Genomic DNA, 16,353 nt, shown 5'->3' with positions numbered 1-16,353 from the left:
AAGTGATTAACGTTGGTTTCAGTTATCCAGCTGCTGGTGCAGCATTAACAGGGAGACAAAGAAAACTACTAATAGATTTGTGTTAGTAAGGAGTCGTGCAAAACTTACTCAAGACTTACACAGTAAACCTCTGGCCCCCTCTGGTGGCCACTATAAGAAACAGCGAGTGCCCTGTTGCATTCTGCCGCTTTGATTTACACAGTTGAAGTTGTCTGCATTAGCCCCATAACCCTACTAAAGCTACAATCTCCCACACACTCATAGAGAATACACTCACATGGCCACACACTAACCTGGATGTTCTTTTCACAGTCAGTCTGCTGGTGAAGGGCCAGTTCGCTCTCCAACACAAACTTCTTGCCACACTTGTCGCAGATCTGCATGCGCCGGTGGGTGACGTTCATGTGCTTCTCCAGGTACCAGCGCGTGTTGAACACCCGCGGACACTTCTCGCACGCCAATGTCTCCCGCTCCTCACCCGCCTCCGCCTTCACGTCGCCCCGGGATCCAGGCGTTGTCGCCATGGCACCAGATGCGGCTGCAGCCGAGCTCTTAGGTTCACGGGTGGATCTGCGCTTCCTCGGTGGGGCATCTGTGTTCTTCCTGCGCCCCCTGGTGGTCATACCCATCGATTTGGTGGTGCTGGCGGTAGCAGCGGCGGCCGAGACGCGCTGGCTCTTTCGGCGTGGCTGGATCGCGGCCATGCCTCTCCTCGCTCTCTTTGCCGTCCTTGTCCGGCTTGTGTTTTCCTCCTCCTCCTCGTCTTCCTCATCCTCCTCCTCTTCTTCCTCCTCCTCCTCCTCCTCTTCTTCTTGACTCTCCTCTTCCTCTCCCTCTTCTTCTTCCTCCTCCTCATCCTCTTCCTCTTCTTCCTCACTGCCCATCTTACCCTCCTCTCCAGTGTTAGCTGTGCCAGGGCCTCCGCTCTTCTCCCCTTTGGACACGTTAAGCGTTTGATTGTTCAGGTTCACCTCCACAATGATCTGCTCTCGTTTGAATGGCTCCTCCTCTTCTCCTTCCTCCTCTTCCTCTTCTTCCTCCTCCTCCTCCTCCTCCTCCGAGGATCCCCCATTCTGGCCACCCTGTGTCTCCTCTTTGCCCCCCTCCCTGAAGAACTGCTGGGAGGGGTTGACGCCCGTATTGCCAGCGGGCACAGGTTCTCCGGCCGGCGGCTTGGCAGCCATTTTATTGTCGACCAGCACCGAATATGGTTTGCCCCCGCCCTTGTACAGCTTGCCTGATAGGTTGAGGTCAGGAGCGGTGGGGTGGTAGTAAGGCTGGGAGGGATGCGTCCTGGACCCCTCCTCTTGGGACATTCCGTCTGTTCCTGGAATAGACACCCCTTCCTTCACCGCCTGGCAAGACTTCATCAGGGTGGAGAAGCCAGGGGAGGCTGAGGTGATGGTTGGGCCAACACAGATGAAGTGAGGCCTGTCTTTTGGCCTAAGAAAAAAAGTTTCAGGAGGGGCAGGGGGCACCAGGTCTATCCCCCACCCCTCCCCTTAGAGGATAAACAAACAGAAGAGACAGGAAGGGAAGGAGCCAAAGCTCCCAAAAATGTCCTTTAGCCCGACCCCAGAGGGATACCCATGACCTCTGCTTTCCAAGAGAGTGGGAAGCACCTCTGAGAAGAGAGGAAAACCAGGTGCCAGAAAACGATGGAGAGGACTGATGTATATAAAAGCACCACTCTCCCAGGAGGCTACAGGCGTGAAAGACACAGTGGATACATTCAGCGACGACCAGAGCAGCAGCTAGATTTGAACCAACCAAGTTGCACTTGCAGCTCTTCCTTTGCGTTCTCTTGTTTGCCCTTTGAGATGGGGGGTACGTATGTTTGTCTGCTGTGGATGTTTTGAAGTTGAGGTTATATATCTCGCCCAGCCGTTCCGTCGTTTGCAGGCGATGTCATCTGGACCTGCCCGTCCTGTTTCAGCATCCAGCTGCCAAGGGTTGCTTTATCAAGAGAAAAAAATAGAAAATTAAAAAAAAAAAAATTCGAAAGAGAGGGAGGTGAGCAGTCACACACATAATAGCGCACTGCAATGCGCAATATGAAACTACGATCTGGTTAAGGTGACAAGATCCAACACTAAATCTTACTACGATGCACGCCTGACCGCAATGGGCCCTACTTCTCTGTATGAGTATATGTGTGTGTGTGTGTGTGTGCAGAGGAAAACCACATGCAGCACTGAGCAAAAGGCATACACCTCCCACACACACACACACACACACACACACAACACAACCTTCGACATTTCACATCTCGACAACAGTGTTTCACATCTCGACAGCAACACTTAATATTGTCTCCCACCCAGTTTGCCACCCCACAACGACATTGCCACTAAAGCTGAGCCATGCCTCACCCACTGCTACATAGCTAAGTCTCTACAAGCAAATCTAAGGGTGTCATGAAAACGTACTTTCGGCGTAAACTTTGAATGCTGACTTTACTTGACCTGGGCATGACCTCAGAGGACACAGGTGGAGAGCCAGCACTGCAGCGATCACTCACAGGCTCCCAGGATAAACGACAATAACGCATCGCAAATAAAACACCCCTCCCTTTTCCGCCCTTAACGGTCAGAGCAACACTGATTTCAAGAAACAATAAAATAACTATAGTCCCCACAGTGCCATTGCAGTGTGCTGTTTTGACTAGTAGTAGCTCCTTTAACAAAACCCACTTGAAAGGATAGAGACACATTGTATTACTTTAATTACTTAACAAATTAATATTGATATGATTTGATAACATATGGTGTCCCCCATCAACATCCTCCACACACATTCTCACAGAAACACACAGACAAAGCCACAGGCCTCCACCTTTCATCCGGTGCATGCTGCTGCTTTCTGAGAACTGAGGAGAGCTAGATGTGTTAAAACAAACCACAAACTTTGTATGTGACTGTGTGTGTGTGACTGTGTGTGTGTGTGCACGCATCAGAGATGGAAATTAAACCCCCCAAAATTGTGAAGTCACGGGTGATTTTGATCTACCTACCAGACGTGGTGGCAGGTCAGCGAAGGGGCCATTTATCAAACATAACTGAAACGATTGAATCGTTCCGTGAATAACTAAACGCAATCGTCAGGCAGCCTACCTAAATAGTATTGTCACTTAATAGCCGTCAGGTAAAAGTTAGCTACGTCTTCTCCTGCATATTGACCAATCAGAGTAAGGTTCGGGACACTGAACACCAATTTGATTGAAAGTGAAATTCAAAGCCGTCGAGCGCTTCCTTCTCAGTCAATCGTTCATTAATTTACAAAGTTGAGTAGCCTAATCTGATGGACTATTTTAACAACAATGTGGCTTTACATCGCGGTTATAAAAACAGCGGCTGATGACAGTTGGCCTACGCAAGAGGAGACACCTCAATGTGAAGTGGAAAAGTCCAAGTGCCACAGGATGTGATCTGCATCAAGCTGCGTCGGCTCCAGAGAGAACGGAATCTGATTCAGATTCTGACGAGGAGAGATTTTAAAGCGAGGGAGGGATAGATATTTGTCATTGTTAGTGCTGAGTTTGTTCAAGTTTGATATTAAAAGACTGTTCGTGCATTTGAAATGTGTGTGGAATAAATATCAAATTCATATTTTGGGGGGAAAACGTGTATTTTTTTATTTTTAAAGCAAGACAAACGTTATGGAAAAGTTAGTGACACACAAATGTGGGTAGCTGGTGAAAAATATGAGTGGCTGGTAGATTTTAGAATTTGAATATATAGAGAGAAGGAAAAAATTGTTTCCATCCCTGATCACTGTTAACCGGAGTGTGTATTCAAAAGAGTGTGTAGAGTGCTTAATGCTGGTGGTGTGCAATGCAGTGCAAAAGTGTCTTCTATGCATTTTGAGGTCTAGCCTTCTATGTAAGACGCCACCAAACACCGCTACAGACGTCAGATATTCACTAACTGCCAACTTCCTCTTTTGATGTCCTTTTTCTCAAATATGAAAGGAAATATTCAATTTGCCAGCCAAAATCTTCCTGAATGCCCCATTTTTAAATAGAAGTTAAATAGAAATAGAAGACGGGCAACGTTCCTCATGATTTGATTTATAAAGGATAAAAGAAGGGATTTCATTTTCACCTTTTCACCTGCCGAAACCTCCAAAAAAAAAAATTCAGAAAAGGGCTGAATAACTGGGACTGCCACAATAGCATGCACCTGCCAGTGCTGGGCCTTGATCATGCATCACATGCATCAGTGTAATTGTGGGTGCAGTTCCAAACATGTGGAACGTTGTCGTCTGTTATTGACAAAAAAACGGTGAAGGTCTACCTTGACAGCTTTTGGGAAACCACTGCACAGTAGGCAAAAGGTTGTTTTCTCAGCGTGTGACATCGCATATGGAGGAGGAAGCGTGATGGTCTAGAGCTCTTTCTCTGGATCGGTGACTAGCACAGAGTGATTGGTAATCTGTACTAAAAGGGTTGCCACAGCATTTTGCAGCGCCGTGCAATACCCTATTTTCTACACCTAGTTGGTTAGGGGTTCATCCTACAGCAAGATAATGACCAAAAACATGCCTCCAGGCTATGTCAGAACTACCATAGAAGTAAAGAACAAGACATTAGGCTTCAAATCATAGAAGTGCCAATATAGTATCCAGACCCCAATTGAGCTGGTTTGGGATGAAGTGGACAGAAGGGTGAAGGCAAAGCGACCAGCAAGTGCAAGACATGTGTGGGAACCTCTGCGACAGTGCTGGGAAGAACGTTCTGAACAATATTTGATTTCCAATGCAGAAAGAATGCCACATGTTCAGCTGTTATATATGCAAAATGTGGCTACTTTGATGAGTCAAAAATGTAGATTAGATTGTGTTAAACATAGCTTTTCCATGATTTCTTTTCTCTCCGATCGTTTTTTAAAAAACTGCAAAAAGGGAGGTGTTCTAAAACTCTTCAACTGTAGTGTAAACAATCACAGCACATTAGAACCCCCTCCCTTTAGACTAGAGCTATTAACTGATATATACAATTGTGTTCCAAGGTTAATGCAGGTAATAGTTACTGCACACAAATTGAGCCACCTCAGTCGTATGTTAGATGCAACATCAAATTGAGCTGTTAAACACTGTCAAAAAGCCCTGCTTGTGTACTCTCTGACAGCCTGACACATCTACCAAAGTACATTGCATAACTGTAATGCAATGGTGGCAGCCATCTTGAACAAACAAATTAACTAGGCATCACAACAGGTAGCAGGCTACCGACATTATCATGCAAAAAGCTGGAAGTAGCTTGAATGAAAGTGTAAATCATATACGAATTGGGCTGTCAGCAATTAATATACTGCACCATGGAAAAGGGTGGATACATTTCCAGCAAGCATATGTACTGTTACTTAAACAAAACCGAATCTAAAAGTAAAAGAACCATATTTGTTTGGAGCTGAGTATGCCAAGCACTGAGCGGATCTGGCCAAAAATTGCATCTGTTTGCCTTTAAACACTTCAAGTGTTCGATCAGGGGGGGGTTGCTTTGATTGCCAAACGACCACTTTCCTGTTCTCCCAGCAGAAAGCACATGCCCTTTCCTCCGCTGCACACATCCTTATGGCGCTTAGACAGCCTGTGTCTCCGGTATCTAATGTCTGCAACACTACCCACTGTCAGACTGTGACTGCATGTTTGTGTGGATGTGAAAGAGAATCCTCCTTCAACAGTTTGACTTTCACAAATGCACCACATAGCTCACTCTCTGATGACCGACACCCCCCCCCCCCCCCCCCAATCTGTGGTGGTCCATTCAGCATTACTCAGACAGATCTCTCTCTCTCTCTCTCTCTCTCTCTCTCTCTCTCTCTCTCTCTCTCTCTCTCTCTCTCTCTCTCTCTCTCTCTCTCTCTCTCTCTCTCTCTCTCTCTCTCTCTCTCTCTCTCTCTCTCTCTCTCTCTCTCTCTCTCTCTCTCTCTCTCTCTCTCTCTCTCTCTCTCTCTCTCTCTCTCTCTCTCTCTCTCTCTCTCTCTCTCTCTCTCTCTCTCTCTCTCTCTCTCTCTCTCTCTCTCTCTCTGAATTCGGAAGGTTTCCAAACACTCTGTTCCAAGCTTAACCTGCTGGAAGTGCAGGCCCGAGGTCTCTAATTTAGACACATCAGGCCAGGTCAGGAGAGACAGCATGTCCACTCGACAATCCCTCTTTCATGCACAGGCAAGAGGCAACGCAAGGGTGAAGGGAACGGCGGAGAGAGATGATCGGATTGGATATATATATTTTTTTTAAACATGGAGGAGCAAGGCGAGGAGAGACCCAAGGAGAGAGGGAATGAGAGGGGGCCATTGAGATTTGTAAGGCTACAGGCAGGTTGGGGTTTCTTTCCCTCGAGAGAGCAAATTCCTTCTCGCTTTTATTCTTCGTCCACTCTCTCTCTCAAGCTCCCTCTGTGAACTTTAATTAGCTTAGAGGTTTAAGGGGAGGGGCGAATACATAAGAAATGGATACAAAATGCAGACAGAAAGAGAGTCAGAGAGAGGGGAGAGACCAAAGCATGACGGGAGTCAGTCAAAGTTAAAGTTGTCAAGAAGGGGGGAATAGAGATAATGTATGAGGAATGACGAAATAACTGGTAAGACCTTAACTGGCTCACACCAACCCAGCAGGGGAGCAGCACCAACACAGGTATTTATACGTAAGCTTACAACAGAGAAAAGGGATAGCTTGATAGAGGAGGTTCAAAGTGGAGAGGTAAAATGAGGAGGATGCTGCATACTCCACTCTTCCCAGTTTAAATACTGTTCATTACAACTATTTCGTCCACGTCTCAATCCCTCAGGTGGTCCTTTCTTCTCTAGAGTGCTTAGCCTTCCTGCTATTGAAAAGGCCCCACTAGAGAGACACCTAACACAAACATACAGTAGAACACCAGTGGGTGTGTTACAGCCCATGCCTCCCTGCTATGTAATTATATTACATGTAAGGTCACTGACCAAGAGGGCCCTAAGCAAAATGCTAAATTGCTGGATAAGTTTCAGTCTAATCCTCAGGTTTCCACATAAACAACCAACATTTAAGAGAGTTCTTTTCATTACAGATGGGTACTTCTAGACTACAGGGAAGTTATTAACTGTCTTCAGGAATAGTCTACAACGATGCCCTTCATTGCTCACTAGACTGAAAGGACTTGAACAATGAACAAATGACAATGAACATCAATGCTGCATGTATGGCATGAAACGTGTATGCGGTGTTACAATGTTACACTCTTGACATTGTAATAATGTTATACCCGTCATCACTGGCCAGAAAAGCTTGATGAATAATTGTATTATTATGAGCACAATGCCACAGACATGTTGGAAAATAAATATAAGCTGCAAAATGCCCTAACACCAGTAGCGGTGTAAACTCGGTGTCACCATTACGAAGAGAGAAAGAGGAATATATATGCCACGACGTTCACGTGAACTGATTCGGTTTTGATACTTTGTAGCTGAAAATATTTTGGGAGCTTCAGATTTGCTAGCTTCGTTTGTTTGCCATTATTAGGAATCATCAGATTATGTTCGACGTCTTGGTAGTAGGGCAACAAAAAAAGATTGCCATGGGTTTCTGGGCCTAGAAGTTCACTGACTATCCTTCGCCTCTGCAAATTCCTCTGCCCCTCTCCAGGAGAAGCTAGCACGTAGGCTAACTGCTAACGTTAACCAAGCTGACGTCTCAATAAGGGCCTACTTTATGAATCTGAAAGTGGACCTGCAAGTGCAACACAATTCACATTTACATTATGAAATGATGAGTGACTCTTAATTGTTTGCGTAAATATTCATCGTTTAGGCCACCAGCACTTGGTCAAACACACAGTATTGCGTGGCAATCGTCAACTTTTTGAAATCGGCGCAAAGAAAGGGTTAAATCGAACGAAACATTGGTTGGTCAAGACGACAGGAAAGCAGGCCATTCGGTTAGCCAAGTTACACTAGCGAGCTAGCTAGTTAGCGAGCTAGCAGGCGACCGATTACTACAATCACAGATGCGTCTCTGCAGATGCATCAACCAGACAGCAAGACAACGCACTAAATTACAAATGTTGTTTGCTCTGAGGGGTTTGTGTAACTGTTCACTCAACCTTACGTAATCTCACTCGCTAGGTAGCTAGCAATGATCTGTTCAACCACAAAGAATGCTAGTGTTGGAAGGTAATTAGCTAGCTAGCAGCCTTCATGACACACAGCTCGCTAGCGAATCCTAATCGCAAACGACTTTCACTTTTTTAACCCAAAAACCGCCCAGATTGATTTGAAACCTGCTGTGATTTTCTAATTGTTTGCACTGACACGGGGCCGCACACATGATCCACTTGCAGCTCAGAGCTGTGCGTATGTGTCGCTTTGTTTGAAAACCGGATTAAGGTTAGCAACTAAATAAGAACGCTTTAAAATATCTCTTTTCCGAACAAAACCATGTCCATTGCAATTTCCCCGCTGAAACCTACAAACGCAGCATTGACTATTATTCACGCACAGCTGTTCCGTACCTGTGAAAACGCCCACGGCAGAAATTCTTCCTCTTTGTTGTAGTTCGTGGTTGATTGTCATCTTTGTAAATAAACCATATAGAAAAACGCTGAAATTAACTTGTAGCGAGCTCTTGTGCTCAGTTGACTACTCACCCGATTCGCGAGCGCCCTCTTCCTCATCGCGTGCTGTCAAGAGTTGCAGGGGTTTGGAGCTGAGATAGAAAACAAAACAAAAAAAATCTTCAAAAGCGATTGTCTTCTCATAAGGTCTTAGAATCAGATGGTGTCCAACTCTAAATTTGCGGGTGTCAGTCAGTGTGGCATACTGGAAATACTGTTGTTAATCTGTTAATGCTGGTTTGAAATGAGAAGTGTGTGTTTGCAAACAGACCCCCACCGTTGCCTTTACCGTAAAGAGCAAGCCATAGCTACGTGGCCGCCCGGCCTATGTCTAGCGCACTAACCATCCATCATCCCGTAGAGGCGCTCTAATGGGGTTGCCGCGCGGTTTCTGTCTGAGTTGATCTGGGCGCGCATGTCGTCGCGGAGGATTTTCACCCGTCTCCTACAGCCCTTTCCAGACGGGGCGCGCGCACGTAGTCGTCCCCGTCCGTGATTGAAATAGTGGTAAATGAAGATACATATAAGTGTGACAGATGTGGGTTTATCTAGCAGTATGCCTACCGTCATATTTCTGGTGTTTATTAGACGTACATTGTAAAGGTTTTGCGTTTTTACATTTTTTTTTTTGCAGTCAAACCATGTTTGATTTTCACATCATTAGACCTCAGTTCACAGTTCATAGTCCATGGTCGGGTGCACGTCACCGACATGACGCAGGGGCACCCACCTTCAATATAGCCTACCTTGTAGAGCACTAGTCCGTGCCAGTGGGAGAGCAAGCTTTGAGTGCACATGTTTGCAGAGCACAAGGATTTTGATAAGACTGTGAGTGCTTTCACTGTGAACTATATATAGAATTTCAATCGAGAAACACTCAGATAGGTTGTGGTCAGGGGCTGGAATCTGTGTCCATTATCAGCTCTGGTGCTGCCTAAGGGGAATAGGAAATCACAATGGAAGACACCACACAAGATATTGGTTTGGCTGCATGCTAAATTCAGGATGAAGTTTTTTGTGTAAGAACACATGCTTACAGGACCATCCAGTGTGTCTGTGAAAACAGAAGCACATATCCTGTGTGTCTGTGAAAGGGTGTCACCTTGCTGATCAGAGCAATACACCTGCTGGCTATTCTACACTGTAATACAATGGCAATAATATGGCTGATGGTTCATCAGCAGCATAATGTGAAATGGGTGTTCATGAAGGACTGGTGCATAACAGGGATGGTAAGGGCTTTAATTCATTACAAGCTGTGGAGAAGTTGAAGGTTTCTAAATTACCAGTGCTCTAACTGCCCGGTTAAAAACTGAAATGTAAAGGCTTGTTTGAACTTTAACCTGCTAGGTAATATTGCAATATTTCGCAAAAAGAACATGCCTCTGATGAACACCTGTTGAACACCTTATTCTGCATACCATGAGTAGCCATCTGAAAATCAGAAAGTGACTTTGGAATCTCTCTCAACCTGAAATAGGACACTGTTTCTGTTTTCTTTTATGAACTTTCCAGGCAAAAACCCTTCTGCAGCCAGGACCTACTCAGATCAGTGCCTAAAATAGACTGATGTGAATAATTGTATCTGACAATCTAATAACAGAATGTTTCATTTCTGCAGATGGGGGTTAAGATGTATACATTGGTGTTTATGGGTGTGTTTTGAGTGGCTGAATGAGTATGGGTGGGTATATGAATGTAGTGATGTATCTCGTCTATTATAGTTTAGGATTATGATGGGCCAGTTTTATCCAAATGGCTCAAAAAGAGACACTGCCTCCTCTTTAGACACTGAATACACAATAATATGTCCAAAAATATGAAATGCTTGAGGAAGGACTCATATTAAACACAACCAAGTGAAAAACCCAACACAATACATGGTATTCTTAACGTTCATGGCTTCCCTCTGGTTCAAGATCATTTAAGTCGTTTAGTAATCAGAAGGTTGCTAGTTCGATTCCCTGTCGAAGCGTCCTTGAGCAAGACACTGAACGCCTAATTGCTCCTGATGTGCAGTGTGCCATCAGTGTAAATGTAAAATGTGTATACATCCTTGTAAGTCGCTTTGGATAAAAGCGTCTGCTAAATGACAAAATGTAAATGTATTTAGCGTACAGGGAAATATCATCCTCTAGTGGTCAATATGAGGTACTCTAAGAGCCCCCCCCAAGACTTGTTACATAATCTGCTTACCCCTGATGTATTTCAGCATGCAAGGGGGGGTTGTGTGCTTCCGTAAATGTGTATGTTAAAGTTCAGTCCCATAATGCTATGCAAATGTGCCTGTGAGAATGTTAATGTTTAATTCAGTGTCTGATGTTCCATTTTAGAATGTATTCACGTTCTCTGCCTGTGTTAACATGCGCACATATTTCTGTTAGTATGTGCTTGGTGTAATTGACTGTGTAGTTCCCTGTGTGTTGGACCTATTTGTCCATCCTTACCCACATGTAAAAAAAATTAAGCCCCCCCTAGTGTGTCTTACCCTGAATCTTGCTTTGCATAATAAACGGCGAGACTCCAAAAGGAAAGCCTGACTCCTACTCCATTCCCTACAGTATTTTACATCAAATATTTATTGTTGCTTTCACTATATTACTTTCCTTGCCCCATTACAATGTAGGATAAACCTTCTTTATGTCATTAGAGTGCATAGTACTTTGCTCTTACCAAGTACAAATATGATATCTTTTTTTATTGAATGACTATGAGAGTTTTCAGCACGGAATGCAGGGCGTCACATATTTTCCTTCAAACTTGTACAAAAACAAATCAATCACAGCAGAACACAAAGCCAAACACAAATCAATCGTTTGTGTGTATGAATGAGCTGACCTTAACACACTGGCACTGAACGCACTGGACATGATGGGACCTTGACCCAATCAATGCTCAAGGAAATAGGATACTGGCAGTGCTGGCACAGTCACATACTTCTCATTCACACTATAACCAAAAAATAAGACACATCACTGTACTTAGTGTAATATCTTTTCATATATATCTTTAAGCGTTCCAAGTAAAGTTCAAAGACATAGTGACACCTGTATGCCATTCCCCACATATGCTTTCCAAGTGCTACATACTTAATAAAGCCAATTCCAACACTGCTCATGTCAGTACCAATTTGTTACATCAACATATCCGATTCTTCAGTTTCCTGTAATCTGATTGTAGGGATTTACCACGTTTCAATGACAAAATGAACTTAAAAATGCTAATTTCAACAAGCCAGCAGGCAAAACAATAGCTATCATTTCCAGCAATGAATTTGAATGATCGGTGGAATTTATTATTACTATTTCTTTTTTAAACAAGCACTTTTTGTCCACTACCCAGACATAAACACAGCTCAATTTGCATACTCTCGCACGTTTTACACGCCTCAGAGCCCTGCCTCAGTGTAAAAGTAAGGCTATGCTGGACTCTATGTTTCAATTTAAAAGAGGCTGCACATGAGAGTGCCTGTGCATGTCATTGTACAGCAGTGTGTGTGACACTGTCCAGAAATTATTCTTTTTTTTCCCCTTCAGAAACATTTGCTAATTTAAGATAAAGCTTCATCACAAGGATAATGTCACACACACACGTGCACACAAACATACACATCAACTTGTATGCTCCTCACCAATGAATTGATAACCTCATAGTTTTATTTAGAGTAAGCAACAAACAGAGAAATGCTAAGGGGAAGAGAGACAAAACGAAAGACACAGTCAAGTTGCATTTTGGGTTTGAGATTGGTAGTCCTTTCAGTGGCTCAACACAGTCTATGTGTGAGCCAGTCCGTTACTTTGTGAGTGCATTTGTATATGTGTGTGTGTGTTACTGCCCTCACTGGGGCAGCTGCAGTAGCGTGCCCTGGCCAGAGGGCAGGTAGGTGACGTTGCGGGACCGGCTGAGCTGGAAGGCGATGTCTTCGGCCGCCTCCAGTTTACGCAGTTCCACCAGGCCGTCACCTGCCTCCTGCAGGGAGTTGGCGATCAGAAGGGCAGCCTGGGAGTCACCTTCTGCCGAGATGATGGCCGCCTGCTTCTGCTGCTCCGCCTGGAAGGAACGAGGGACAGGGAGGGGTATAACCGGAGACGTTATAAGGGGAGAGATCAATCACTGGTGGGAAAATTAATGGGGAACCGGGTCAGCAACACCAAATATGGCAGATATATTATTGGAAGTCCTGCCCTGTACACCTCACTTGAATGTTCTGTTTATTTATTTCCACCGTTACCATAGCAATAACAGCTGGGGGGTGGGGGTGTTTCCTTCAGATCTAAACACGGTTACGGATCCCTCCCCATTCATTTAGATAGGAGGCTGATCTTGTTGGCCTGAAATAGCTGCCCGGAGGCATTGCCAAGATGGCTGCTGTCGTTTATTGTGGACGGCACATCAAATGAGGAATTCAAAAAGGAATTACATTCTAAATGCTGGAATACAAAATTGGGTTGTCTAGTAGTGTTGCCCCTACAACATTCTTCCAAATATGATCTCACCAATGGCTCCTACTTTCTTAGTCAGTGGCAAAATTATATATTTTCAACCATAAATATATTAATACAAGTCCTGCAATAGCCCTGGCAGTGGACTTCCATTTCTTGAAAAACACCAGAATATTACAGCCCACTTAAGCCTCAAGGTCTAGCTCTAGTGCACGTTGTGTGTATCTGTGTGTTTGGGAGGAGGAGTATCCTTGTAGAAAACCAGCTATCATTTCAGTCTGCCTTACAGTGTTCAACCCTTCTTTAACTCAAATCTAACTGAGGCCAGAACTTGTATACACATGCACACACACTTACCTTCTCCACAACGAATCTGGCTCTCTCTGCCTCCTGCTGTGCCACCTGCTTCATCTCCACAGCCTCCGTGAACTCCTTACCAAAGGTTAAGTGTGTCTGAGGAGAAAGAGGGAGTGTGAATGAGAGACTTACCAGCCAACACACCACCTCAAACAAAACCATATAGATACACGTGCGTAACCACGGGAACGGGGTGTCAGGTGGAGAAAGCAACACGTGTAGAGTCAAAGACTATGGAGGTGTTGAGAGAAGATTAGTTAGATGGAGGAAGCATTACCAGAGACACATCATCCAGAATAAGGCCAAATGTGGACGCACGCTCGTTCAGGTCTTCGCTGACTTGTCTGGAGACCAACTCTCTCTGTGTGATCAGCTCTCCTGCATCAAACCGGGCCTACATGTACAGACACACAAGTACACACATTTACACCCTAGTCAAGATCGAAGATCAGCAGTTCACATAGGTTTTATCAATAACTACAAACAACTGGCCCTGACAGTCTTATGTCTTCAACACAATAGCACTTCACCTGCCGTCTTCAGAGGGAAAATAGAGGACAAGTTCATTGTAATATCTAGAAATATAGGCCTAGTAATTTGATTTGGCAGTTTTACACAAAAGGAGTGTGTAGTCACACATTAATGTAGACTGCAGAAAGGTTAAGCGGTGATACAAGTTGCATAATGAGTAGATACGGCATATTCTGCGGCTCAACAAAAGTTGGTGAAGCCCTTTAGAATTTTCTATATTTCTGCATAAATGACGTCAAACATCATCTGATTTTCACACATATCTATCTGAGAGTGGCAAAAGTAAGTGAACCTTTGATTATGTTTAGGGTAATATTTCAGTAGAAATATAGAAAATTCTAGAGGCTTCACATACTTCTCAAGCACCACCATATTTACTGCATATGTGTACACCATACAGGACCTTGAGAAGAGTCTCAAAGTTATGTGAGGGTAAAGACATTCACTGAAAGAAGAATGCTTCTCAGGCACAATTTTATACAAATGTACATTTGTATTTTCACTTATACACATAAGTTAGTGTAATCAAACTGGCCATGCCAAAGTTTGTGAACCTTTACAAACATCAGCTGCAGACATGTTTTGGAACCAATGATAATGGTCCATGTGACTACAGGAAAAACCTCAAATCGTTGTTCATCAGTGCTCTCCAACCTTGTACATTCTCTACACAGGTATCAACTTAAACAATGAGAGATATAAAAGGTTTTATCTGGTAGAAGGACTAGAAAAAATCTGCAGTAATACTTGAATGTAGCACACAATTATTTACACAATGCCCAAATCACAATCCACTTCAACTCTCTTAACCTCATTGTACTTCCCACCAGGACAGAACCATCAGATGCTCAACAGTCACTCACCACGACAGCTTTTAGCACTTCGGTGGTGATGGAGGGCAGCACTCTCTCATCGTAGTCCTCTCCAATGCTGGTGAAGATGCGTGGCAGCTGGGTGGCAAGCGGCCGGAACAGAATCCTCAGAGTGATGTTCACATTCTGCAAGTCTGCAAGACGACCACAGACAGTGAGAAACACACACACACACACACACAAATGAACAGGCAGATGAGTGGCTCCTTTACCACAGAGATGTAAAGGTGTACTGTGGCACATACCTTTACTGCCAGTGATGACAGGGACGTTACGTGGACGGGATCTGCAGTCAAAGATGATTGGCTTCTGGACCCAGGGGATCAGGAAGTGTGTCCCCTCCCCAACTACTAAATCCTGCACCCCCCGAAACCGGTCAAAGATCACAGCCCTGTGCCCTGCATCCACTAAAACACATGAACAGAAAGATGGTCCTCAACATGGATGCTTTACCAACACAGTCGAACAAACACAGTGAGTGTTATTCCAGTTAGTGAAAACAATATGCAAATTAAATGTATAATTTTTCAGCTCAGGGGAAGATTAAAAAAATTCTGATTAATCATTCCAAGGGGACGATACAGTTTACTAGGCTGATACCAAATAGGAATAGGACAGATTCTTATGTAAACCTACACAAGGTGACCTTATCATCAATGATACAATCCACAACACATGTCTGAAAAACACCAACAATTGCAATTTGAAAGGTATATTAAGTCTGTTTCCTAAAGGCAGACAGACAGTCCATTACTTGAGGTACAGTTCCATTCAAAATGCAGCCGCCTCGGCAAAACTTACCATTAAAGAGGGCAGAATTTACCACACCTCCACCAACTGCCAGGGCCAGCCCCAATTTTCCAATGGACTCAAACAATTTCGCCATGGTAGGGAAGGATCAGTCCTTTAAAGTAAATTGAGACATCTCAGACATTATTTCAGTTTAGAAAATGCAGACCTTTTTCGTCAATAAAACATAGTAAAGGTAACTGTGACTCATTCTGTCCCTTCTTTAAGACGAGCACACACGATAACGTTGCAGACTCTCTGGCCTTGGCATGGCAGACACACCATGTGATGTAAAGCAAGCTTAGACAACCTCTCACCTACAAAACCGTCTCAGTGTCTGCACTGAGTATATAATCAGAGATCAGGACATTTTCCTTGGGCAGTCAATACACTAACAGAGCTCAGTTGATAACGTTACATTGGTTACGTGCTAGCTGATGTTAGCTAGCATGGAAGACAGCTCAGAACTTGACATTATTCAATCCGTCTTCCAACAACGTTCAATAACGTACCTACTTTTCTAACTCAGCGAGTTACGGATTTTTGTTACGTGACACACATGCCTCATGCCGAATGTTTTAAATATATTTTCAGTGACATTCTCAATTATTTGAGCACTTACCCAATGCTTTGCCGATTCACTGTGACCTCCACCGTACGTACTAGCGATAGACACACATGAAGTCTTGAGCCCACGGAGCATGCGCTAGAATCCTAATAACAATTCCTCCTATTGGTCTGACCACCTCTGTCTGCAATGCAAGTCTAG

At 44.2% G+C, this 16,353-nt stretch overlaps 2 protein-coding genes across 6 annotated transcripts in view; both read right to left on the bottom strand.

The window, feature by feature from the left end:
- Positions 1 to 9,405, bottom strand: part of znf652 (zinc finger protein 652) — a 30,393-nt gene extending 20,988 nt beyond the window's left edge. For 2 of the 5 annotated variants that reach the window (XR_004163631.2, XM_042707468.1), the window contains exons 1-2: positions 8,627 to 9,405; positions 294 to 1,956 (exon numbers count right to left, since the gene is read on the bottom strand). Coding sequence is in view for 4 of the 5 variants with exons in the window: in XM_042707468.1 (XP_042563402.1) it covers positions 294 to 1,370 (1,077 nt within the window). In the remaining variant the exon portion in view is untranslated. Of the gene's footprint in view, positions 1 to 293; positions 1,957 to 8,491 lie in introns of all 5 variants that reach the window. The other 3 variants (XM_012816824.3, XM_031567071.2, XM_031567072.2) reach the window with 3 other exon arrangements.
- A 1,868-nt stretch (positions 9,406 to 11,273) lies between these two features.
- phb (prohibitin) lies at positions 11,274 to 16,345 on the bottom strand. The gene is made up of 7 exons (XM_012816827.3): positions 16,207 to 16,345; positions 15,597 to 15,699; positions 15,041 to 15,202; positions 14,787 to 14,929; positions 13,670 to 13,786; positions 13,393 to 13,488; positions 11,274 to 12,643 (listed from the first exon to the last, which is right to left on the bottom strand). The coding sequence occupies exons 2-7, from the start codon at positions 15,679 to 15,681 to the stop codon at positions 12,431 to 12,433; spliced, it is 816 nt and encodes a 271-aa protein (XP_012672281.1). The 5' UTR covers positions 15,682 to 15,699; positions 16,207 to 16,345; the 3' UTR covers positions 11,274 to 12,430.
- Positions 16,346 to 16,353: the final 8 nt, after the last annotated feature.

This window comes from Clupea harengus, chromosome 1, assembly GCF_900700415.2.
Source record: "Clupea harengus chromosome 1, Ch_v2.0.2, whole genome shotgun sequence".
Taxonomy (NCBI): Eukaryota; Metazoa; Chordata; class Actinopteri; order Clupeiformes; family Clupeidae; genus Clupea; species Clupea harengus.
This window is presented reverse-complemented; position numbering and strand designations above follow the sequence as displayed.